The sequence below is a fragment of the Furipterus horrens genome, unplaced genomic scaffold, assembly GCF_987537825.1.
Source record: "Furipterus horrens unplaced genomic scaffold, mFurHor1.1.pri manual_scaffold_10, whole genome shotgun sequence".
Lineage (NCBI taxonomy): Eukaryota > Metazoa > Chordata > Mammalia > Chiroptera > Furipteridae > Furipterus > Furipterus horrens.
The window spans coordinates 39,451,232-39,475,943 of NW_028327180.1; the positions used below are offsets into that span (position 1 = coordinate 39,451,232).

At 54.3% G+C, this 24,712-nt stretch overlaps 2 protein-coding genes across 4 annotated transcripts in view; one reads left to right on the forward strand and one right to left on the reverse strand.

Moving 5' to 3' along the window:
• On the forward strand, window positions 1-21,271 carry PIAS4 (protein inhibitor of activated STAT 4). 3 transcript variants are annotated; one of them, XM_090289339.1, is made up of 12 exons: window positions 2-126; window positions 2,831-2,886; window positions 5,216-5,642; window positions 12,635-12,719; window positions 13,511-13,552; window positions 13,926-14,016; window positions 14,127-14,255; window positions 14,374-14,479; window positions 16,688-16,761; window positions 16,873-17,033; window positions 19,737-19,867; window positions 20,784-21,271. In XM_090289339.1, the coding sequence occupies exons 3-12, from the start codon at window positions 5,219-5,221 to the stop codon at window positions 21,050-21,052; spliced, it is 1,512 nt and encodes a 503-aa protein (XP_090145465.1). In that variant the 5' UTR covers window positions 2-126; window positions 2,831-2,886; window positions 5,216-5,218; the 3' UTR covers window positions 21,053-21,271. The 3 variants fall into 3 exon arrangements, with proteins under 3 accessions (XP_090145463.1, XP_090145465.1, XP_090145464.1); XM_090289338.1 differs by lacking the exon at window positions 2,831-2,886 and adding an exon at window positions 4,675-4,853; XM_090289337.1 differs by lacking the exon at window positions 2,831-2,886 and having other exon boundaries at window positions 1-126.
• ZBTB7A (zinc finger and BTB domain containing 7A) overlaps window positions 19,751-24,712 on the reverse strand; it is a 22,538-nt gene continuing 17,576 nt past the window's right edge. The window contains exons 3-4 of the mRNA XM_090289336.1: window positions 20,298-20,452; window positions 19,751-20,188 (exon numbers count right to left, since the gene is read on the reverse strand). Coding sequence (XP_090145462.1) covers window positions 20,130-20,188; window positions 20,298-20,452 — 214 coding nt within the window. The 3' untranslated portion in view covers window positions 19,751-20,129. The remainder of the gene's footprint in view (window positions 20,189-20,297; window positions 20,453-24,712) is intronic.

The window sequence follows — 24,712 nt, forward strand, 5'->3', positions numbered from 1 at the left end:
TGCTAATTGGCCGCGGCGGCGGCCCCGCCCGCGAGTGGTAGGCGGTCACGTGACGTGACGGCTGGGGGGCTCCCGGCGCGGGGGACGCTGGTGGCCAAGATGGCGGCGGAGCTGGTGGAGGCCAAAGTGAGTGAGCCGTAGCGGTGCCGGTCTGGGCGGGCGGACGAGGGGGCGGGGGCCAAGCGGCGGGCCGAGATTTGCGCATTCCTCTAGGGATCCCATGGCGCGGCCCACCCGCAGCTCTGTGCCCAGCCCCCTCGCTCGCCCCCGGTCCCGGTGCTCTGGGTGCGGGAGGGGGGCGGGGAGGCCGGGGGCGGGGCCCCCAAACCTCACCCCAGTCTCTGCTCCCGGGATCGGCCCCCGACTTGAGATAGGGTTCTCCTCACTGCAGGCTAGGCGGTTAGGGTCTGGGTCTCCCTAAACTGGAGCATTGGGCCGCGCCTCCTAGCTTGAGATACAGTCTCCCGGGACAGCATGATGGGCTGGGCTGCTCGTTCCCTCTTCGCCCCGAGCCGGGGTCCGTGCTGTTTGGCCTGGGGGAGTGTCTTCGCCTCCCCGCCCCTCGTGGCACAGAGGGCTGGCATCTGGGTCTCAGCTTCGCCGCCCAGCATGCCAAGTAGAGGTTGGCAACTCCCTGCTTAGAAAGATTTCCTGACCCTTCTGCCGCCCGCCGCTCTCACCATCCGCGGTGATGACGCAGGGTCCTGAACTGCCCCCAAACATAGCGTGTCCGCTTCGGGTCTGTACCCCAGGCTGGAATTTAGGGCCCCTGTGGGGATCCCGAGTGTGTCCCAGAGCCCCGCCCCCTCTTGACACCCTCCCTCTCACCCCCGGAGTGGACGAGGTGTTAATTGAGCTTGCCCTGCTCCCTGGGATGGAGTCCTTATCCCTGTTCTTGGTCCAGAGTCTTCCTAAATCCCATCTCTCCGTCTTGGGTACCTGGCTCTGCCTTCCTCCCTCTTTTCCCTCAGGACAGAAGCTGTGAGGCTTTGGACTCTGCTCCTGAGGGAACTAAACCTCACACTTGCAGTATCAGACCCCATTTCCAAATCTTGGATGCTTTGGTATACTCTACTCCCTAGTGAGTACTTCTCAGGTCAGACGCCCTCCCCCAACAGCCCCCAGAAACCCTTCTTTACAGTCCTTTATGCACCCAGCTCTGGCTTCTGAGCCCTTCTTTCTGCTGGTCTCTTGTATTGATTCTTGGAGGGTCCCAGCTGGTTCCAGGGTAGGCCTCTTTCTGTCGGTTAGCTCCTGGTGCCTCTCCCCATACTGCAGTTTGGGGTCCCATAGACACCATCTTTTCTCCTAGCTTGGGACCCCTTTTAGCCCTCTTGGGACTGAGCTGGGAGCATCCCCACCCCAGGGATGTATCTTCTCCCAGGTGTCTCCCCTAGGTTAGGCTTCAGAACCCTTGCCCCAGCCAGATTAGGGTTTTCCATTTTTCCCTGAGAAGTTAAGGGCAATTATCCCAGGGAAGTTCTTCACAGGATGGAGGCACTGTCCCCTGCCCCTTTCTGGTCTCCCCTCCCCAAGGTCCTGACCTGTAAATGTTTTATCTCACTTGTCCCTCTCCTTACATCTCCCTTCCATTCCTTCTGAGATCTGAAATACAGCCCTCTAGGTTCTGTGATTATACACCACACACGCTTCTGCCCTTCTCTGGGGTTTGGAGAGATTGAGGCTTGTCCTAGAGATGTGGAGGTCTAAACTGCAAGTCCAAGGTGGCAGTCTGCAGGTCTAAACTGCCCTGAAGCCCCAAAATGTAACTTCGAGGGGCCATCACTGTGACTCCACTCTGTCCCAACTCCCCACCACCACCACCAGAGGGTAGGGTCAGAAGTCTTTTTTTATACCATCCAGGGCCTTGAAATATGATCTGATGAACTCTACTTGACCCTCTGGTGGCTGGGGCTCCCCACCCTTAAATAATCAATTAAGTGGACCATTTTTTCAAGTTCTCTAAAACATTAGCCTCTGGATGGGGGGGGGGGGGCAGCTTGAGATTGCAGCACCACTTGCTCCGTCCTAGAGACTTCTTCCTCCTTGATCTCTTGCTCTCACTGTGGAGTGCCTTCCATGTGATTGGAAGCCCCCCCCCGCCCCCCCGCCTTTTAGGCGCTTTCCTAACCTTTCATATTAAGAGCTGGAAATTTTGTCTTTTGGGGTGCAAAGCAGGCTGGTCCAAGGAGAACACGAGAGGGCTGGTTGATAAACTTGGAAATCTGAGACTCAACCCAAGGTCTCTGAGAGGGGTTGAGGAGGAGGGGTCAGCCTGTGAACTCCCAGAAATACCATGTAGCATTTTGTACCCATCTTCCATTTCCTGGAGAGAGGGGCTTTAACTTGCCTCCCTTGTTTATGCTGGAGAGGGGCTAAGCTCAGCTCAGCTTCCCTATCTAAGCTGATGTTTCTCCATGCAGCTAGTTGTGACTCTGGAATCCTTTGGGGCCTGGTGCTGTTTATAAACACAGATCTGAGGAAGTGATCTGCCAAGTGCTTGGGGCTTCTTCCTGAATGCTTGTACCCCTCTCACAACACCCCCCAACCCCAAATGTCAAGGGCAGGCTCCTCGGTGATGGCAGCTGCTGAGAAATCTGAGTGGCAGCTTGAGGGGTGTGTCCCAGAATGCTGGTGCAGCAGCTCTGAATGTCCAATCTGATGGGACAGGGTAGGCCTTGGGGGGGGGGGGGGCGAGGTGGGGGGACTCCCAGGGGCAGGATAGTGTCAGGAGGTGTTCTGTGGTTGGACTCGGAAAGGCCTAGCCCACCTCCCTGTGGCTCCATAGCAGGCCATCAGCTTCCACATGACAGCGCCTCTCCCTTCGCAGGCCTTGGGCCTCTTCCAGAAGAAACATCTTTGCAAGCTTTTTTATCTCTTCTCAAGGTAGGATGTCAGGCTGAGAAAAGTGAAACCTCTTCGTTTCAAAGCATTCCAGACACTCTGAGGACCAGCAGACTGCTTAGGTCCCTAGCTGGGGTTGTGCTGGGGAATGAGGGTCTCCCCCAGCCTCTAGGCAGCTAAGTGTGAGTGGAAGGTCCAAATGCCAGCCCTGTCATTGCCACACAGAGAAGCCTTGGCCTGCCGCTTTCCTCTGGGAGCCTCAGTTTTCTCACCTGCATAATGTTCACAGGTCCTTGTGAAATAAGTGACCGAGAAAGGCCCTTGTGGTACATGGTAGACATTCCACGGCTATAGTGCAGGAGCAGGAGGAAGACCCTGCAGCAGGAAAACGCTCCCCCTGAGGCTTTGCGAGCAGGACTGGACAGCCCCATCTGCCATAAGCAGGAGCCTGGTGTTCTACTGCCAGAAGGAATCTTAGCTCTCATCTTGCAGTGACGGATGAGAGCCCAAAGTATAGAAAGGCCTGACAGTAGACCCAGGGTCATCTGGAAACCTAATGTGGAATCTGAATTTGAACCCAGGACTTCTGGGTTGGACTCCACACCTCACCCTTATATGGGAAACACCAGAACCTCCTGTTATTGAAATTGGTACATAAACCTTGGTGGGGTTCCCACCCACCTCCGACAGTCAGACTTTCTCAAACTGGATATATGTGATTTATTGGTTTTTTTGGGTGCTGTCCTGCCAAGTGCTCACCAACTTTCCATATCCATTCCTGTCACTTGTAGTGTTTTTTTTCCCATTTCCCCAGAAGTGTCATTTTCCCACTACATTTCATTTATCACAGGCCAGCTTCAGGGCTCAGTGTAGGTGGTTTGAAACCCTGTTGGCCCATTCCTTGAGGATACTTTACTTATGAGGTATATTGGGGAACTCTCATTCCCCTTGGTGTCCCAGAGTCTCACAGAGGGAATGCCACCTCCAGGCAGCCCCAAAGAGAACATTGAGACCAACTGAGCGCTTGTGTTTGGTTTGATTTAGTTGAAGGGATCCTGCCAGACTTCATTCATCACCTTGCCACAGCTCAATTAACAGCTTTTCCAGTTGCTGGATTCCAAGAGCCTTCTCAGACCCATGGTTTCTTGGTTTGTTTGTTTGTATTGATTAGAGAGAGAGGGAGAGAGAGATTGACTTGTTGTTCCACTTATTTATGCATTCATTGGTTGCTTCTTGTATGTGCCCTGACCAGAGATCACACCCACAACCTTGGCGTAACAGGACAACACTAACCAGCTAAGCTGCCTGGCCAGGGCAGGCCCATGGTTCTTAATTGGGATTGGTCCTGCCCCCAGGGGACACTGGAAGATATCTGGGGGATGTTTATATTACTATCATGACTGGGATTTGGGGGTGCTCCTGGCATCAAATGGGTGGGGGCCAGGGATGCTGCTTACCACCTTACAGTGCCCAGGACAGCCCCTCCAGGAATGTTCCACCTGCCATGTCCACATTGCTCAGGTACAGAAAGCCTGCTAGAATGACCAGCTAAGGTGCAGGGGGCAGTACAGTAGAGAGGAACAACCCCTGGCATCAGAGTTGGGCCTGAGTTTGAATGTTGGCTGTAATATGGAGCTCATACCAACCTGGTTGGGGTGTTTTAAGGGTCAGAGTTAAGTATATAATGACACGTCCAGCTTAGTTCTCCCAGGTGATTTGTACTAAGTGGTGGCTATCATCTTCTAGACCAAAGGGAAGAGATGTCTGTGGCTTACATTAGTTGTATATTTATTCTACTTTATATGAGTTAATTCATCAGGTCCTTCCCAGATCCCGAAGAAGTGGATCCTGTCATTCTCCCCAACTAAGAGACTGAGGGGTCAGAGAAGCCATCAGTGTTCTCTGTTAGGGAGTGGCTAAAGCTCTTTACGGGTAAAGCAAGATTCCCAGTTCCTGGCCTGGGGATGCTTTTAGGCCTCAAGATGTGAAAAGAGAACCTAAAATAGAAGGTGAGGAGGCAGTCAGGAACTTTTGCTGTGTTGGCAATGCTGAGGAAGGTTGGAAGAGGAGGAGGGCAACAGGGCTGAGCTGGGAGGGAGCATCATGTGAAATGTGAGCTGCTAGTGGTGGTGGGTCCAAGCCCAGGCCAGTGGGACTGATGCCAAAGCGTCCTCCTGGGTTCTCACCCCCACCAGCCAAAGTGAGGGGGCAGAGGGAGGGTGGGATCTATTAATGGCTGACAGGGTCTCATACTGTTATCCCCCAACTCTGGACCCAGGCAGCTCCAGGGAAGTCCCACACCTCATTGGTGGCCTCTTGACTCCGGAGGCCCCTCCCTCTGAGCATGTGTGTCTGTGGTTGCTCTTCCCAGAACATGGTGATGAGTTTCCGAGTCTCCGATCTTCAGATGCTCCTGGGTTTTGTGGGCAGGAGTAAGAGTGGACTTAAACACGAACTTGTCACCCGGGCCCTCCAACTGGTCCAGTTTGACTGTAGCCCCGAGCTGTTTAAGAAGATCAAGGAGCTCTACGAGACGCGCTACGCCAAGAAAAGTTCAGAACCTGTCTCTCAGCCCCACCGGCCCCTGGACCCCCTCACCATGCACTCAACCTACGACCGGACCAGCACAGTGCCCAGGACTCCCCTCACAGGCCCCAACATTGACTACCCTGTGCTGTATGGGAAGTACTTAAACGGACTCGGACGGTTGCCCGCCAAGACTCTCAAGCCAGAAGTGCGCCTGGTAAAGCTGCCCTTCTTTAACATGCTAGATGAATTGCTGAAGCCCACCGAACTGGGTGAGTCCACCACCTCCCTTGGGGGTCCTGCCTTCCAAATTCTCCTGGTTCCTATAGCCAGCCACATGACCAACCTGGAGTATTTTCTGAGAAGCAGCAAGGGCCAAGGGGCAGCAGAAGTCCTGTCCCTCCTAGGAACCACAGGTGCCTTTAGATTAGTGACCTAGTGCCATGTAACAGATTTTCCAAATAACAGCTTAAAGCAACCGAGGGTCTCAGTTTCCAAGGGTCAGAACTCTGGGACAGCCTAGCTGGGTAGTTCTGATTCATAGTTCCTCATAAGGTGTCAGGCAGGGCTTGGAGTGAGTATCAGCCTGGTGTCAGCCTCAGATACTGTCCAAGCTCAGGCTGGGAAAGGCTGACCAGCCACAGCTCCAGGGCTCTGAGTGGAATGCCCTCAGCCTCTTGTTAACATTCAGATTGTCCCTGAGTGTTCCTGAGACCCCCTCTCATTCATTCATTCATTTATTCACTCATTCACTCACTCACTCATTCACACAGTATGTATTTGAGCTCCCCGTACTCACACATAACGCACAGCAGACAAAGCTCCCCTGCCTTGTGGAGGTTCCCTTTTCAGAGTTCCCCAGCCTCTCGCCACCACTATAGGTCCTGTCACTCCCTGCATTTGATCCCATTCAACCCCCACATCTTTACTCGGCCCCTGCTGCATGCCCGGTGCAGGACCTGGCTGTGAGTTGGTCCCTCTGCTATGGCAGAGGTCATGGTCTCTTCACACCTTTGCCCCTCATGCCCCTGGCTGCTTGATTCACTCCCTCCCATCCTGCTGACCCAGCATCCTCCCTTGCTCAGCCAGGAAGTCTCTCTTTTGCATGCAAACTTCAGCTTCAGCCCTGTGCCAGCTGGCCCCCTCCGTCCTACCTTAGGTGTGCAGAGAGGGAAGGGGTGAAACTGCCTCTCTCCTCCTACTTACAAACCTTGAGCTTTGTGAAGCTGGGCCAAAGGGGCTGTGGTTCTAAGTGAGGCTGCAGGGGGTGGAGGAAGGAGTTGCTGGTGGTCCTGGCCCTGGAGTCTGAGACCCTTCACTGCTTTCTCTCTGATGGGAGTAGGTATTTCTTGCTAGCCCCCGGTTGGGGAGCAAGTTGGCCCAGCAGCACCTGTCATGGGGTTGATGTGGTAGTGCTGGAGACCTAAGGCCCCTTCTTGAGTTCCCCCGGAATAACTTCCACTGGAGCCCAGCCCCCACCACGCCACTGGGTTCTCTGGAAGGTTTTGAGGTCCTCAGAACTGTCTGGTTAACTGATCCTGGAGGTTGAGCTGACATTTCAGACTCCAGAATGATCTTCGTAATGGGGAGGCTGAGTTTTCACTGGGAAGCTCCACAGCAGGCTTGGTGCTGGGTGGGGGATGGGACTGGAGGTGACTTTGAACTCTGGCCGGCTGGCGGCCTCTCATCCCCTGCATGGACCATGAGCTTCCTTCCTGCACTGCAAGCCTGCAATCACTCCCACCCCACAATGCATTGCTTTGCCCTAAGCCCCCTGGGACCCTGGTCACCTGATCTCCGGGAGAGTCTGCTCCCCTGTCTACATCAGGAATTACTCTGCTGGTGGCTCAGAACAAAGAGGCCAACCCCGCCCTGCCTCTGCTTATACCCACTCACCCGCCCCTGTCCCAGGGTGTACCTGTTCCCTGGGAGTTCCATTTTCTCAGGAATCCTCGGGGGCTGCTCAGGTTCCTAGGAAGAGGCCTCACGGATCACAAGCCCTGACCCTGAAGCAGTCTGGTCCACTCTGTCCCCAGACCAGCAGTTGTCCACCCACCTTATATCCCGAGTGCCTCCTCATGTGAATTCTGCTGCACTGGCCTTGCCCAAGAGCCACTTCAGGAGGCTGTCGCTTGGCTAGCTCCCTTTTACACTTTGCTACAACCTGCTAGCCACAACAAGGCTCACATACTGGTGTGTACCCCTAGAAGAAATGCCAGCTGACTCCTAGGTGGAGCTTGTGCCAGGAGGACAGTAGACATAAATCACACAGAGTGGAATGTTAGGGATGGGTGACGGGAGGGTAAGAATAGAGCCATAGACCCGGAGCTGGGAGGACCTTAGGAGACAGATGATCCAGTCCAGTAGGGGCAGGGGATGGTGCTAGAAAGGGCAGGAGACTGGCCCAAGGTCACACAGCTTTGCTAGGAAGGGGCTTCGAGGTTGCAGACTCAGCCATCTTCCTGAGTCTCACCTTTCCGTGCACCATCAGTGCTTGCGCTTCTGTAAGGAGGCACCTGTTCTAAACCACACAGAGGCCCTGGACCTCAGGCTTTCTCTCTGCACGAGGATCCCATCTGTCTGCCCCTTCCCAGCTGGACAGGCTGGTGGCCAGGCACTTCCAGGGCAGGGGCACTTGCTTCCAGACTGCAACAGAGTTTCCAGACTGCAACAGAGTTCATTGAGGCCAGGAACATGGTCCTGAGTCATGCTGCTTCAGCTTGGGGTTCTTTAGGCCTCTTGTGGCCTCATGATGGTCCCCCGAGCCTGGCCACTTGGGGTGTCAGTGGCCAGAGTCTGACTGGGAAGGCCCAGGCCTCCCTGTCAGGGTTGGGGGGTTGGGGAGGCCATCATGAGACTTTTAGGCGGAAGGAAGGAAACAGGACCTGGCACAGTGCTCCTCTGAGAGGCTCCCCAGTATCCTGTGGCCAGTGCCTCACAGTGTGGGGCCACTCAGCCTGCCCCCGCTGCCACCCTGTGTCCTGACAACTCTAGGCACCCCCCACCAGTTTTCCAGGTGCCCCCTAGAGGTGGTCAGCACCCAGGCGGTTGAGAGCTGCTGGTCTGGCACCTGCCCCGTTGTTTAGGGCACACAGCTGTTCTTCATCCAGCCGGAGCCCTTTGGCCGGATTGCCTAAACAACAAAAAGGTAGTGGGGTCTCTGGCCTAAATGTTGCTGGGTGAGGAATACTCTGATTGGGGGATGCAGGGTTTTTAGGGAGCAGTCAGTACTAGGAGCCCTTTACTGTGCATTTGTGGAGAGGTGGCGGTCAGAAAGACTTCCTAGAGGAGGTGGCATTTCTGTCCATACCTGATGGGTGAGTAGAAATAAACTGGACAAAGGAGGGAGTGGGGGTGTGTGTTCCAGCCAGAGGCCCAGTGGTGAGAGAGGGCTTGTGAATGGAGTCTATTGTGACTAGAACATGGTGTGGCAGAGGGGGAGGGAGAGAAAACAGAAGCCAAAAAAATAAAAGGGGTGGGCCAGGGGGCAGCGTAGGGATTGTCCCCAGGGCTTTGGAGTTGCTGAAGGTCCCATGAGCTTTTCCGGGTCTTGTTTTCTCCAGTCCTTTCTGAGGCAAGTATGATCTCTCAGGCGCAGTGTCCTGCCTGCTGTCCCCCAGCTATGTGTGGTACATACTCAGGTCCATCCCATGATGTGGGAGCCTAGATAGTTATATGGCACATCCCCGGTCCCAAGCTTCCAGCAGACAGGCTTCAGTCCAGTGAGACTGAAGACCAGTCCCATCGATTGATTTTTTCAAATTCCCTTTTTTTTCCATTAAAAAAAAAGATTTATTTATTTTTAGAGAGAGGGGAAGAGGGAGAAAGAGAGGGAGAGAAACATCAATGTGTGATAGCCTCTCGCATGCCCCCAGCTGGGGACCTGGCCTGCAACGCAGGCATGTGCCCTGACAGGGAATTGAACCAGCAACCCTTTGGTTTGCAGGCTGGTGCTCAATCCACTTAGCCACACCAGCCAGGGCCTTTTTTTCATTTTTATTTATTGGTTTTTAGAGGGAGGGACAGAGAGAGAAACATTGATTTGTTGTTCCATTTACTTATGCATTCATGGGTTGATTCTTGTATGTCCTCTGACCAGGGATTGAACCTTGAACCTTGGTGTATTGAGATGATGCTCAAACCAACTGAGTTACTCAGCGAGGCAAGCTTTTCTTTTTATCTAAACTTTTGTGAAATGACATGTTTGCCATAGAAAACATGGGATAATAGCAGAGAAATCAACTGTGGCTGTGCCCACTGGAGCATCCCTGCCGGTGGTATGGGCTTGCTGCTTTCTCTACAGTGCGATCCTACAAAGGCATGACTGTACCCTGCTGTTGTTTTATCACCCTCTTCACCCTAGTACATTGTGAGCGTCTGCTCAGATCCTTAAATACTTTTTGCTGGTACAATTTGCGAGGCTGCCTGACAGTCTGGAGTGGAGATGGATGTGCGGGCCCTCTTGATTGCTTAGGGTCTCAAATCTAGCCCAGGGGGCTGGTTCCCAGAATTCCTGCTCCTCAGAGGACTTGGAGCAGGGGTTTCTCTCACTTTAGTCCCTGGGGAGGTACAGAGGCTCATGGGTGTAAACGGGGCCTGGGAGGGGGCCGTGTGTCCATGGCTACCCAGCTTGCAGCAGTGTGGGTAACAACTGAGTGCTTTTTGGTTCAGTTGGTGTCCACAGTGAAACAAAGATACCTGGACATTGTGTTGGTTCTTAGGAGGTAAAGGTTTTGGAGAAAAATGGAGCAGGGAAAGAGGTGGGAGGCACCAGAATTTCGAGGGTGGGTGGGAGGTAGCATTTGTGCAAATTTAGAAAACACCAAGAAAAAGCAAACAAAGCACCAAGAAGGTAGAAATCATTGAGGAAGGAATGATCTGAAAGAGGGGATGGTGCATGCAGAGACCCTAAGTTGGGATGTATTTGGCAGGTGGGGATAATGAGGAGGCCATAGGAGCAGCTGTGGAATCAAGGCCACAGGGGTGGATAGAACATCCTCCTGAGGCCCTGTGCAGCAGATGGTGAGCTCTGGGAACCTGAAGACCAGTGAGGGGGATTCATACTGATCACAATGGGCAGCCCTGGCTAGTTGGCTTGGTTGGTTGGAACATTGTCCCGTGCACCAAAAAGTTGTAGACTCGATTCCTGGTCAGGGCACATACCTAGGTTTTGGGTTCAATCCCTGGTGGAGATATGTATGGGAAGCAGCCAGTTGATGTTTCTGCCTCCTCCCCCCCAAAAAGCAATAAGCATGTCCTTGGGTAAGGACTAAAAAAGCGAAAGAATGGGCAGTGGTAGTGGGAGAGGAAGAGCACTGGGTGCCAACAGGACTGGCTGAGGAGTCGATGGGGGAGAGAATGTGACAGGAGTCCAGGATGGTGCACATATTTCAGCCCTAAACAGCTGAAGATGGAGCTACTGAAGGCCCAGGTTTGGGGGACCCTCGGTCACCTCCCAACAATGTGGAATATGCCTTATCCCAGCTGGGGTGGCAGCTCACCTCCCTCCAGCCACCTGGCTTCCTGGGAGAGTAGTCAGCCGCCCCAAGCCAGTAACACAGCTGAAAATCAGAGTTCAGAGTCCTCACAGCCGCCTCACCTAGAAATAGAAGCCCTTCCAGGAAAGGGATCCTGGATTCTGGTTTTTCCACCAGCAGCTTGCTTGCCTTTCTTGCAGAGCTCCCTGGCCAGTGGGTGGCTCCCAAGAAGTTTGCTGGGGTTCGTTTCCCTTCCTCCCTGGAGGACACTGTAAGGTGAGGTCTGGTATCTTTGACCTTCCACCTAGTTTTGGCAGCCTAGCTCAGATATTGTGAGCCCCCCCCCCCCAAATAATTGCCCCTGGGCTCTTTGGATAGGTCTGAGGTGACCTACCAACGTCCCCATACCCAATTAGATGGTCCTCCTCAGGGCCCCAACCAGGACCCGCAACAGACAAGCATGAATGGCAGCGGTGTGGCAATTGTCACAGCCACCTCATACTGAGCACCAGCTACAGACTTGGCTGTGCACCCAGAGAAGTGGGCCCTGTGCATGGAGGGTGCCCGGCCTGAGCTGGGATGGGGGTGGATGGCCCCTTACAGAGATGGGGTACAAAAACACGGCAGTCTGGCTTCTAAGCTGAAACTTGTTTTAAGTTTGAATCATTTGCTTAAATAGGGTACCTGTTGTGGTTTAGAATTCAGAAGGTTCTAAGTCAGGGGTTGGCTAGCTAGGGTGGGCGCCAACCCCACTGGCCGCCTTTTTTCCTAAACCAAGTTCTGTTGGGGCATGGCCATGCTCATTTGTACACTTATGGTCTCTGGCAGCTTCCATGGTACAAAGCAGAGTGGAGACATCAAGGCAGAGAACTTGTGGCTCAAAAAAGCCAAAAATATTTATACTCCAGCTCTTTATAGAACAGTCTGCCCACTCCTGTTCTAAAGGATTTGCAGTATACAAACTCCTTCTTACCTCTCCCAACCACTCTGAGGCTGCGATTGTGGCTACTTCTTGTACCCCCTCCCTCAGAGATGTCTCTCACACAGACCCCCTCTGGTTGCACAAGTAGCAGCATGATAAGCACGGTTCTATACCTGCTGTTTTCACGTAAGCAAAACACCTTGGAGGTTACTCCTTATCAGAAGACCCAGCAGTAATCCTTTGTTATCTGTTTTCACAGTTGTGTAGTATTTCTTTGTATGCCCCCTGGAACATATCTTAACCAAACCACATTGGCAGGCATTTAGGTGGTTGACAGTCTTCTGTTCATAGAAAAATTCTGGGTAATGTATGACTCTGAGCATTCATCACCTGGTATATGTGAGTGTGTCTGCGCTGATGGGCATGTGTTCACCTGATGTGCCAGGACAGCCATTCGAGGTGGAGACAGAGTTGCTGCTGGCATCATACAGACCTGAAGAGAGCAGGCTGGCCCAAGGGCATGTGGCCTGTCTGTGCTACATCCTCCTGACATGGCACAGCTCTTCACCCCTAGTAGAGCAGTTCTCAGGATGAAAAGGCCACTGCTCTGAGAGTGCCCCTTAGTATGGGACATGGAGGGATGAGTGGTAAATATTCCCTGAACCATAGGCTGAGGCTCAGCCCCCAACAGGGACACGTCTCCCCCTCACTCCATCCTCATCCCTGGTGGCTCTGCCTGGGCCGGACTCAGCCTCCCATTTCTTGCTTCTCAGCTTGAAGAGGGCCAGGCAGTAGAAATGACCATGACTGTGGTTGGCGCCCTCAACAGGCACTAGATGTGACCCTGACCCCTGCTTGTGTTCAGTTCCACAGAATAATGAGAAGCTTCAAGAGAGCCCATGCATCTTTGCATTGACACCCAGACAGGTGGAGCTGATCCGGAACTCCAGGTGCTCTGGGCCCCACCCTCTGCTGATCTCTAGGCTGGATGGTGGGTGGGTGTGGTCTCAGGTGGCCTAGGAGAGCCTTTAGCCAGATCTGGTGCACACCCTGTGTTCCCACCCCTACCCCATTGGGGCCCATGTGCGCAGTCAGCACACTCACTGCTTTTGACCTGCAGCCCCAAGAGATGGACCAGTGTCCCCTTTTAACAAGGCCTGTGTCCCCTCAGCACTGCTGACATCAGGGCCAGGTCATTCTCTGAGGGGGACTGTCCTGGGCACTGCCAGGTGCTGAGCAGTATCCCTGGCGCCCGTTCCCTTGGTGCCAGAAACACCCCAGTCATGATCACCACAGATGTCCTCAGACATGGCCAGTGTCCCCTGGGGCAGAGTCATCCAGGTAAGGACACTGGGCCGTCCCCAGGTTTCCAGCTCTACTCTCTGAGGCTCTCCGTCCCCAGCTGAGACCGCAGTCACCACTGGAGCAGCTGCTTGTTGGGGTACTCAGCACATGCCAGGCCATACCCACCAACCTACATAATATCCACACCAGACCCCCCACTGTCCAGAGAGGGGAAGTTACTGCCCCAAGTTACCAGTGAGTAAATGGCAGGAGAGAACATTCTAGGTGGCACCCATTGATCTTCGATTGCCAAGGGAGGTAGCAGGTTAGGCTGCCTGGCTAGCCCGAGAGAGGCCAGTGGTCACCTGGCTAAAGGGTTGGCGTGGTGTGCTTGGCTCACTCCCACCTCACTGACCCCTCCTTTCCTCTCCTTCCCCGTGGTTTCCTTGGGGCACAGAGAACTGCAGCCTGGGGTCAAGGCCGTGCAGGTCGTCTTAAGGTAAGCCCAGGTGTGCCAGCCCCCAAGGGAACCTTTGGCCACTTCCTCCCACCCTAGATGGCTGTAGCCCTGCCATTTCCCACCCCAGGTACGTCTCAGCCAGGCCCCCCATCCCTCATTACAGTCCCTCTGAGGCTTTCGGCTAGGGGTGGTCTCTTTCTCCCTTCTTCTTGCTGACTGTCCATGGCTGTAGACACACCACCATTCATTCCCACTCGAGCCAGACAGGGCCCTGAGACCTACCCCCCTTCCCCATGTACAGTGCAGCATTGTGATCTACCCCTCAGGCCAGACATGGCCCCAGTCTGCATCCCCCCTCTCCCAGGGGCCCTGTCCCTGCCCTTGGCCGCCATGGTCCCCATTGTCATTGCAGAATCTGTTACTCAGACACCAGCAGCCCTCAGGAGGACCAGTACCCACCCAACATTGCTGTGAAGGTCAACCACAGCTACTGCTCAGTCCCGGTGAGCAGGTTCCCTGGGCAGCCCCAGATCTGCTGTGGGGGGTGGCGAGCGTGGAGGAAGGGGCAGGGACACAGACCATCTGTGGTGGCTGAGCATCCATCTGCTCCCAGGGCTACTACCCCTCGAATAAGCCCGGAGTGGAACCCAAAAGGCCCTGCCGCCCCATCAACCTCACCCACCTCATGTACCTGTCCTCAGCCACCAACCGAATCACCGTCACCTGGGGGAACTATGGCAAGGTGAGTGGAATGGGTGCTGCTCACTTACTCTCCCCATCAGCTTTGCCACCCCCACCCCACCTCTGCTCATCCTGCCTGTCCCCACACAGCCCTGATGCTCTTTCTACTCTACCCTCAGAGTTACTCGGTGGCCTTATATTTGGTGCGGCAACTGACCTCCTCAGAGCTGTTGCAGAGGTTGAAAACCATCGGGGTCAAGCATCCGGAGCTGTGCAAGGCGCTGGGTGAGCACTGCAGTGCCTTCCCCTTGGTACCTGAGGGTGGTTTTGGCTCTGTCACTGTTGACGCTTCCTTTGCTGGCTGGATGTGAGGACTTTGTTGTCTGTGGCCAGGACAGGGTGGGGGCTGCTGATGGGGAACCTGGACCTTCCAGAGTCCATACCTCGCCCTGGGTGTCAGGGAGCTCTGAAGGTCTTTGGAGGATGCTAGGCTGTCAGTGCAGAGGCCAGAGGTGAGGATGGGCGAGGTGTGCTCACAGATCTGAGTGAGCCAGAGGGTCTGGGTGAGCTGAGCATGTGGGGCTTATTTGGAGCTTTGCAGGGGCTTTGAGGAGAGGAAGACCCCAGGTGACGGGTGTTCTAGAGAGAAGCTTCTGGCTACTATGCAGGAAATGGGGTGGATGGGGTCAGAGGCATGGAGAGGGGGAGCAGAGGATGGATTCATGGTTGGAAGTGCATGGGGGATGACCCAGGTCTGACCAGAAATGATGAGACTATTTGTTTTTCCTTTTTTTGTACTTTCAACATAAAAAAATGTGTGTGGGGGTGGACATACAGCATTAAATAAAACTACCATCAAAATAGGCAGACAAACTCAGAACTGGTTGTGTCTCTTCCTGTGTCACTGCACCAAGGGCTGCCCAGCCCATAGCTGTTCTCAGGAATTCTTCCACTTGGTAGCTTTGTGGTCTCGGGCAAGTCACTGGCCCTCTCCAGTTGCTGGGGTGACTTCTGGTGCCATCTAACCAGTGGGGACACTGAGGAACAGAGTTGGGGCTCCATGACCCTAAGCCCTCAGTCTGTGCACCCTGCCCTGTTGCCTCCCTCTTCCTTCAAAGAGCCCTTTCTTCAACCCCAGTCCCACCTTCTGGTCTCTCTGTGGAGACAATGGCCAACTTGACCAGAGTGCCTGTTGACTAGGGGCAGGGTTCATCCAGGCACCAGCAGCCCACAGGATGGGGGTGGGGCAATTAGCGGCCTGGCCTGACTCCTCAGTGAGGAGCCAGGAACCTTGCAGCACTGTGGGCTGGAGTGGTGTATGTGAGAGCCCAGGCCTGTGACTGTCAGGTTTTCTTGCTGAGGGAAGCCCCCGGCTTCCTTTCCATAGCCAGTCCTAAGCTGGGCATCATTACCAATAGGACTTCTAGTCACAACTGGCAAGTCCTGTATTGTTTTGTTTTGTTTTTATCTCATTTGAACTCTTCCTTATGCACATGCCTTGTCTCGTTGGGAGGAGCCAGGCCTTGCTTCAAAACCCAGTGCACACTGCATCCATTTTAACTGCCCAGGGTCTTTTTAATGAACTGAGGCCTCTGAGTCCACCATTAGTACTTGTTAACCAGAGGGGAACCTTAGGGTGGAAATTCACACTGAAGTGTGATTGGCTGCATGCTCACCCTTAACCTCAACCCAGTGTGGCAGAGGAGAGGAGGCTTCCTGGAGGAAAGGATGAAGGAGTCATGGGATGCGGGGCGGTTCCACCTTCAAGCAGGATGGCTTCCACTCTGCAAGACCCAGGGTCCGTTTGTCCTGAGCCATCTGGGGATGGAGTTGAATTGCATGCACCTCTGAGGTTTGTCCACCAGTCTCCCTGTCTTTGAAAGCAAAACACGCAGGAAAAGGGAAGGAGGGAGATTGAGCGCCCCCTTCAGGTTGGTCCCAGGTCTGTGCTGGGTGCATTTCCTTCCAGTCTTCTTTTCCAGCATCACGTTTACAGTCAAGAAGGGGGCTTTGGATGTTGTTGTGAGCATGTTTCCGTGTTGTGTGTGACTTTCTGGTGGCACCTCCTTCTTTTCTTTTATGGGATAAATAACATTTGATTGCAAGGGGAGCTGTGCTGGTGGGTTTGCTCCTGCCTTTGCAGGGCTCATGGGGGGCACGCCTGGACTAGGGTGTTGGTGCTCCTTAGTGGGCACTGTCTCAAAGCAGGGGCCCTGCCTCCCTACCTAAGCTTCAGGGATGGCTTTCTTTGGAATTCACAGAGGCACAGTAGCCCTGTTGGTGTCTATGTGTTGCCTGGATCTTTCCAGAAAAGTCCTGCGGGTTGTAAAAAGCCCCAGCAGGGTTGGCTTATTGGGGGGTTGGTGTCTCATGGATGTGTCCATGTTGTTGTCAGACCTAACTATGTGGCTTCTGCCCAACTTGCCTCCCCACCCGACCCTGCAGGCACCTCTGCCTCTTCCCCACTAACACTGGCTGCCCCCTTCCCCGCAGTCAAAGAGAAGCTTCGCCTGGACCCCGACAGCGAGATTGCCACCACTGGCGTGCGGGTCTCCCTCATCTGCCCAGTGAGTTGATGTGGTGGTCCCCCTCCCTCACTTATGTGTTATGTGGGGGCTGCCTGGGGTGAGCAGTGCCTGGCTAGGTGGCCAGCTCACACCCCCATCCCCTCGCCCCAGCTGGTGAAGATGCGGCTGTCTGTGCCCTGCCGGGCGGAGACCTGCGCCCACCTGCAGTGCTTCGATGCCGTCTTCTACCTCCAGATGAATGAGAAGAAGCCTACCTGGATGTGCCCAGTGTGTGACAAGCCCGCCCCCTATGACCAGCTCATCATAGACGGGTGAGTTGCTGAGGCACAGGGGGTCCTCACTGCCTGCTGGGCTGCACTGGGTTCCATCCTCATGTCTCTGGGCCTCTGGCTAATGAGCAGCGGAGTCATGCAACTTAGAGGCCTGTGTGCCTTTTGGCAGCTTTGAAAGTCCCAGGTTACAAAGGGAGGCAGGGCTTTTAGGGCTTTTGCTATGCGGGTGGCAGCAGTGCAGCTTAGGGTTCAGAAGTGGGGCTCTGGACTCAGGAGGTCCACTCTTCCCAGCGTGACCTTGTGTTCTTGGAGGCTGTTTTTCCCCACAATACGGGGATCTGATAACCCCTCACCTCCGGGCTGCTGCACAATTCAGGGAGTTGCTTCCTGAAGTTCGTTCAATACAACCTTAGTCACGCCCTCTGTAGAAAGGTGAAAAGGACACACATCTCCCCCACATTCTGGTCACGTCCCACTTGTTCCCTTTTTAGATATCCCTGGTGTGTAGCCAGGCTGTCCCCCAGCCTAACAAGCAGGCCCTCCCCACACCACAGTGGGACAAGGGGCAAAAGGCCATTTTCCCCAAAAGGGAAACTTTGCTTAGGTCTTATGTTTCTAGAAACTGAGCCCAGCACCTGACTGAGCAGCTCCTGCCAGGCAGTAGCCACACCCACCCCTGTCCCCAGAGTCAGCCGGCCGGGGGAGGAGGTAGGAAGAGGCGGCAGCCTAGATAGGAGCTGGTGTGCTGTTACCCACCTCTGGACCCACCAGACCTTGAAGGCAGAGACACGCAGCTTAGGGGGATGTGCACACAGTAGGGACAGGAATGACACCCCCTGACCTACAGGGGCTGGGCACAAATTTGTCCCCATCTTCAAGCACTCATCTTTGGTCACCATGCTTAGGGTCTTGCCAAGCCTTTCCTCCCAACTGTCCCAGGAGGTGGGCCTTGATCATCCCCACTTTACAGGTAGGGAAACTAAGGCAGTGGGGGACAGCTACCTGCCTTGGGACCCCCCACCCCCAGCTTGCAGGTAGCCAAGCCAGGCCTCAAACCCAGGTCCAGCCAACTCTGAGGCTGGGTCCCATCCCCAGAAGGGCCAAGTCACAGCCTCTTATGCTGTCCAGCCTTGGTGGAGTGAGGAGGCCCCTGGGGCTGGGCATGAGGGCTGGGCCTGAATAGCAGCTCTGTTTCCAGCCTGGCAGCTGTGCAGACCAGCACCCGCCTTCCCTCCCCCCAACAGGCCTAGAGTGGGTCACTCAGGCTCGGGTGGTGGCAGCTCTGGCAGGGCCGGGGACAGTGGCTCTGCCCCACACAGACCACAATCCCAGCAAACCCCTAGGGCCTGGTGTAGCCTGAGAGGCTTGCTGGAGGAAGGGTTTTTGGTTCATGTAATTATTATTCTAGGCTCTGCCACCTGTCTCTCCCTGGCCCTGAGCTAGGTAGGTGATCCAGGTGTCCCCCAAAAGACTCTGTCCCAGACCCTATCATCAGGGAATTTTCACCTGAGCATGGGGGGACAGGGGGGGGCGGGTAGGAGGCAATTGAGCGAGACACATACACTCTATTGTGTATGCTCTGCCTGGAGGAGGAAGATGAGATGTAGAGTGGGGTTTTGGAGGGTGAATAGGAGTTTCCAGGTAAAGAAGTGCATTGCAGGCAGAGCTGTGTTCACTCTAGGGTGACCCTGGGTGGTGGGTCTGTGAGCATGGCAATGGAGAGGAGGCCTCAAGGTAGGGGTGGCAAGGGCCCCATCAGCCCCAGAGGGTGTCCTGGAGCAGGACAGCTTCCCTCCTAGGTGACTGTGACCTACGTGGTCAAATTCACTTGGAGGCAGATCCATCTTTGATATTGAACAAATGCTAGGGGCCATGGTGACCCATTGCACTGCAGCCTGTGTGTTAACCTGCACCAGGCCTGGCCTGCCCATCAGCTATTCCTCAGGTCTCCTCAGTTGCTGGTGGTGGTAGGGTGCTGTGTCCACCTCATTCTGCCTGGGGGGTAGGGAGGGGAGACCGAGGCCCTGTGGCCAGGAAGTGGCAGGGAGCAGGACTGGAACCCAGGCCTGCTGCCACCAGGCTTTGTGGCCTTAGGGAGCTCACTCCCCTTCCCCAGGCCTCAGCAGCCAGTACCCAGGGCCAGAGCACACCTTACCAGGTCTGACTCACCATGGGCATGCTTTTTGGGAGATGGTCTTGTCTGTATGGGAGGGAGAAGGCCCCACTTCTGCTCCCTGCTCTACCCCACAGCCTTTTCAGGGGGCTTTGAGCAGCATATACCTGCTGTCCAAGCCTCATTTTCCTTCTCTGTAAATATGGGGAGAGCATGGAATCGGGATGTGAGGGTGGGGACCACCCAGTTAGAGGGCTGAGTGGGCAGGACTCTGCTGCTTCCAGCTCCCCCAGCCTCCCAACCCCATGCTTTTGAGGAATTGGAGGGAGTGTTGTCATCATGCCATGAGTGGGCTACTGCAGATCCTCAAAGCAATCTGGCAAATCCTCCCTGAGGGCCCAACTTATGCATGCCCCATGCAGCAGAGAGACCGGGTGGCCCCCTCTCCCTCTAGGACATCAGGGCGCTGGGCCCTGGCTGGTGCTTTCCTGAAGCCACTTTGGCAAAGCAGGAAGTGACTTAGCAAGCATCCCACCAGAATTCAGGGGAGCAGTGATGGGAGCAGGCTGAGGCTCAGCTGACCTAAGAATCAGCCCCACATTGTCCCCCATTTTATTCCCCACACCCAGGCTCCTCTCCAAGATCCTGAGTGAGTGTGAGGATGCTGATGAGATTGAGTACCTGGTAGATGGTTCATGGTGCCCGATCCGCGCCGAGAAGGAGCGCAGCTGCAGCCCCCAGTGCCCCATCCTCGTGCTCGGTGAGTCCTTGGCCCAGGCCCCCATCTGCCCCATTGTTTGCCCCAATCCCTGTTCTGGTGGTTTGGCGATTTCTGAGTTTGACTTGTGTCCTGCCATGAGGCATTTTCATTTAAAATACAGCCAACCGAGCCCTGACTGGTGTGACTCAGTGGATTGAGTGTTGTCCCACAAACCAAAGGCTCACCAGTTCTGTTCCCAGTCAGGGCACATGCCTGGGTTTCGGACCAGGTCCCCAGTTGGGGGCATGCGAGAGGCAGCCAATCAATGTTTCTCTTGTACATCTTTTTCTCTCCCTCTCTTTCTCCCTTCCTTCCCTGTCTCTAAAAATAAGTAAATAAAATATTTTTGTAAGTAAGTAAATAAAACACAGCCACCCCAAATGAAAAAAGACACAAGGAAAAAGAAAACCAAAAAGGAAAAATAAATCACCCTGTACTGGTAGTTCTGTTGGTTGGAGCATTGTCCAGATATGCAAGGTTGCAGGTTTGATCCCTGGTTGGGGCACACACAGGAGGCAGCCAGTGAATGCATGGGATGAGTGGAACAGCGAATCGATGTTTTTCTTTCTCCCTTCCTCTCTCCCTCTAAAATCAATAAATTAAAAAAAGAAAAAACAAACTAGTAGTTAAAAAAAAACAAAAATGAAAATAAAAGGAAAAAAAATAACACAGCCACCCTGGTGGAGTTGATCCCCATAGAGTGGAACAGGCCAGGGCTGAGAACTCTGCACTGCAGGCAGCGCACAGTTATTGAACACCTGTTATGTGCCAGGTCCTATACAGTGCACTCCCCGAGATCAGGGGGCCTCTACAGAGGCAGAAATGGCATCCCAGGATTGCTCCTGCCCCTTGCCACCTTGTTTCCCAGGTCTGTGGGCCAGTAGTTGTCCTGAGCATCTGTCCCTGTCTTCCTCAGGCACCTCAGACACCAATGGGCTCCTATCCAGCCCCAACGTCAACGGTGGCAATGGCAGCATGCTTGGGGGCTCTGGAGGTGCGGGCAGCACGGTGGGCAGCACTGAGAATGGGAAGCCAGGAGCTGATGTGGTGGACCTCACGCAGGATAGCTCCTCATCCTCAGAGGAAGAGGAGGAGGAGGAGGAAGATGAGGAAGATGAGGACGAGGATGGCCCCCGGCCCAAACGCCGCTGTCCCTTTCAGAAGGGCCTGGTGTCGGCCTGCTGACTGCTCATCGCCACCAACTGGCAGAACATTCAACTTTCCTGGTGCTCACCACACGGAGGGGTGCAGGCGGGCCTTGGGGTGCAGAGGGAGGAGTGATTTTTTTTTCTTTTTATTGTTCTTCATATGATTTTCCACCCCTTCCCCTGGACCCTGGCACCTGTACCTCTGGACTCTCCTATTGGAGGATTAAAAAGAAGTAAAATGACAAAAAAAAGAAAAGTAGAAAAAGAAAAAAAAAAACCCAGACTCTTAAAAACAAGGCAAGGCACCCACACAGCTGCTTCTCCAGCTGGAGTCAGAGCCCAAAAAAGGGGTGGGCAGGACACTGCACCCTCTCTGATGCCCCTCCTTTTCCGATGACCATTCCAGCTGGTGCAGAGGGACCTGGGGCTGGTGGGACAGCAGGGAGGACTGAGGGATTCCCTGGCGGCAGCCACGACTTGGACATTCATCTCTTCCTTTGCTTTTCTTCTCTCTGCGAACTGTCCTCTTGCCCAGAGGCCCTGGAATGGGCCTCTGAGCAGTGAGCTTTTTAGCCAAGAAGCCATGGAGCGGGTTGAGTCAGGGGGGGTGGGGGGGGGCATTGGCTGTGGGGGGGAGCTCGGGCGGGCTAGGGAGGGTTTAGCCACAGATGTGTTGTATTTTTGAAAGTGCAATAACGTGGTATTTTGAAGACCCAGCATGTGGCCAGGACCCCCTTCAAGGCGGGGGCTTCAGGGTGTGGCACTGTGTGGCGTGGGGGGGGTCTCAGTTTTTTAGCCAGCTACCTCTGTATCTCCAATTCAGGTTAACTTCCCTACGGAACAACTCAGATGTCCACAGGTGCCGCTGCCGGGAAGGTGGCCACCTCCAAGGGGCAGCAGGTACTCCTGCCCTGTCCTCCTGATTTGGGGTGGTTTCTTCCTCTCTTTTTGCTCTTGGGTTTTCCGACGGGTACGAGGCCTGCCCTGCACCCCGCCCTGACACCCACCCGGAGCCTCATACTCGTCTTCCAACAGGACTGGGCTGGGGGCTGCCCTTCAGCAGCCTGATAGGCCTTTGGGGTCCAGCAACGATGGGGCTTACATAGCCCACCCCAGATGCCTCCAGGGACTCGCAGCTGGGTGCTTGGCCTAACACCCAGCATCCTTGCCCCCTTGGAGGCCATGCTTCCCCAGACCACCTCTGCCTGACCTGCTTTTTTTCCTTCCCTGTCCTTCCCTCCCAGCCTTTGAATAATTTTTCTTTGTATAAACAGAACTCTACTATAGTCAGGAAGCAATATCATTTCAGGTCTAAAGACAAAAGGGACAAATCTGGTCGAGGACAAATTCAGTTTTACTGTATAAACTCAGTTGTGCAGTCCAGCCCCTCTCCATCAGCACTGGCAGCTGCGGGCCGCTGTTTTCTAATATTTGTATTCTAATTTAATTGTTTTTTAAAAACGCAAATAAAATGATCAAGGTGAAGCCACTGAGGCATCCACTTTTCTGTGTGTCTGAGGTGTCAGCTGGGGGTGAGGGGACCAAAGGACCAAAACACCTCCCAGTCCACAGTTCTCCTTTTGCTGCGTGACATTTAGGATTCAAAAGGCGCCACATTTGGTCAAGTGAGGGAGATGATACTTTGAACTGCCTGGCCCGGTGTCCATCTGCTGGGCCTGGCAAGGCATTCATCTAAAAAAATGCTCAACATGTCTCCAGAGAAATGCAAATCACAACCAATAGGAGGGCCAGAATCAAAGACAGTGAATGACAAGTGCTCGCGAGGATGAGGAGGAACTGGGACCATAGGATGGTGCAGCTGCTGTGGTAACATAGTCTGTTCCAAAAAGTTAAATGTGACATTACCATCTGACGCAGCAATTCCACCCCAGGGAAATGAAAACCTTTCGTCTCATGAGAAGTTGTACATGAATCTTCCTAGCAGCTTTACAGTAGCCAAAAGGTGGGAACAAGCCCAGTGCCCTATCAATTGAAAAATGGATAAAACGTGGCCCATCTCTGCACTGCAATATTCAGCCGTGAAAAGAAGCGAAGCACTGACATTCACTGCATTGTGCATGAACCTTGAAAACAATGGTCAGCGAGAGAAGCCAGACACATAAGGCCTCACAGTGTGTGATTCCGTTTATGTGAAATGTGAACAGGCAAATAAATCCAGAGAGACAGGCCGGGGTGAGTGTCAGGGGCTGGGGAGTGACTGCTGATGGGGATGGGGCTTCTTAGGGTGATGGAATGTTCTGAAACTAGATGGTGAGGATGGTTGCATGGTTGCACAAGTCTTCCAATGTGCTACTACCACTGGTTTTACAAGGGTGAACTATCATGCATATCTCAAAAACCACAGGCTCTAGCCCTTAGGGAATGCGAGTATGAGTGAAGAGGCCTCATGAACTGAGTGACTGCTGAACCTGAGTCCATCATCGTCCTGATCAGAGGCCTCCGGTCTCCCTTGTGGCTGCTCAGGTCCCCTTGGTGCCTGGCTGTGAAACCACTGGCCCCCCACCCAGCCTGAATTGGAGACCTGGGTTCCTGTGTCATGTGATCACATATGGGCAGACCTTGCCACCAGAGGACACCTGGAGCCTGTACCCAGAATCCCTCCCCAAGCTCTACTCGGTGGTGTTTCCTGCCAAGGTCCAGGCCAGGCCCCACAGATTCCCTGTGGCTACTTCCCAGGGTCCTGCTTGTCCTCAGGCCATTACCATGGCCATCTGTGTCCCCTTTGTGCCCTCTGTCACCCACCCCAACTCCAAGGGCCCTGCTGACCTGAGTTCGACTGGGCAATAGGAAGGAGGAGGGCTCTCCCCAGGGCCCTGGAAATGCCCATGTTTGGTGACCTCAACCCAGAGGTGGGGGCTGCAGCCCTAGATTTTCCTCTCCAGTGAGCGGGCTCCAACCTGACTTCATCCCAGGGTATGTGGGGCGGCAGGGAAGGGGGGTGGCAGCCAGCTTAGCTTCTTGATCAGGTCACTGGGACCCAATGTGGGACTATACTTTGGAGGTCTCTGGCAGACTTGGGATTCCCCAATGAAGGTCACCCTGCCTGGGGCCTCCAGAAACCTTGCGGTTGGAGGTGACCAAGAAGCCCACCCAGCAAGTTCTTCCTGCCTGCCCCCACCATCCCTTGGGCCTGTTCCTGGAGCCACCTGCCCTCACCTGGGCGTGTCACCTCCTCGGTAGGGGCACAGGCACTAGCACTGCCAGACACCTACCCGACTCTGGAGCCCAGCTCAGTCACTGTGTCCAGGCCCCACCCTTCCCCACTCCACCTCCCAGGCCTGGCAGGAAGGGTGAGGCTGATGAGCATTAGGTCCTCTTTCTGGATCCCAAGTTGGGGGGCCCCAAATGATGTAAACAAGGTGCCCAACCCACATTGAAGGGTCCCTTAAACCTTCCATCCCCACTCCCCAGGTTTCCCCCAACAACACACAAAAGAACATCAAAATCAAGCAAATGAGGCAGCAGCGGTCATAACAGGCTGCGTTTAGTGGTTTCTTTATGTACAAGAAAATGAGTTTTATGTCCGGTTTTTCATCATCTTTTGTCTTTTTGTGTTTTTTTATTATCTTTAAAGCTTCTCCCCCCACCCCCCAAAAGTGCATTTTTATCATTTTTTAAATCTCCCACATTTTATAAAGACTCTCAGATACAGTCTATGGAATGTCTGTGCTCTGTG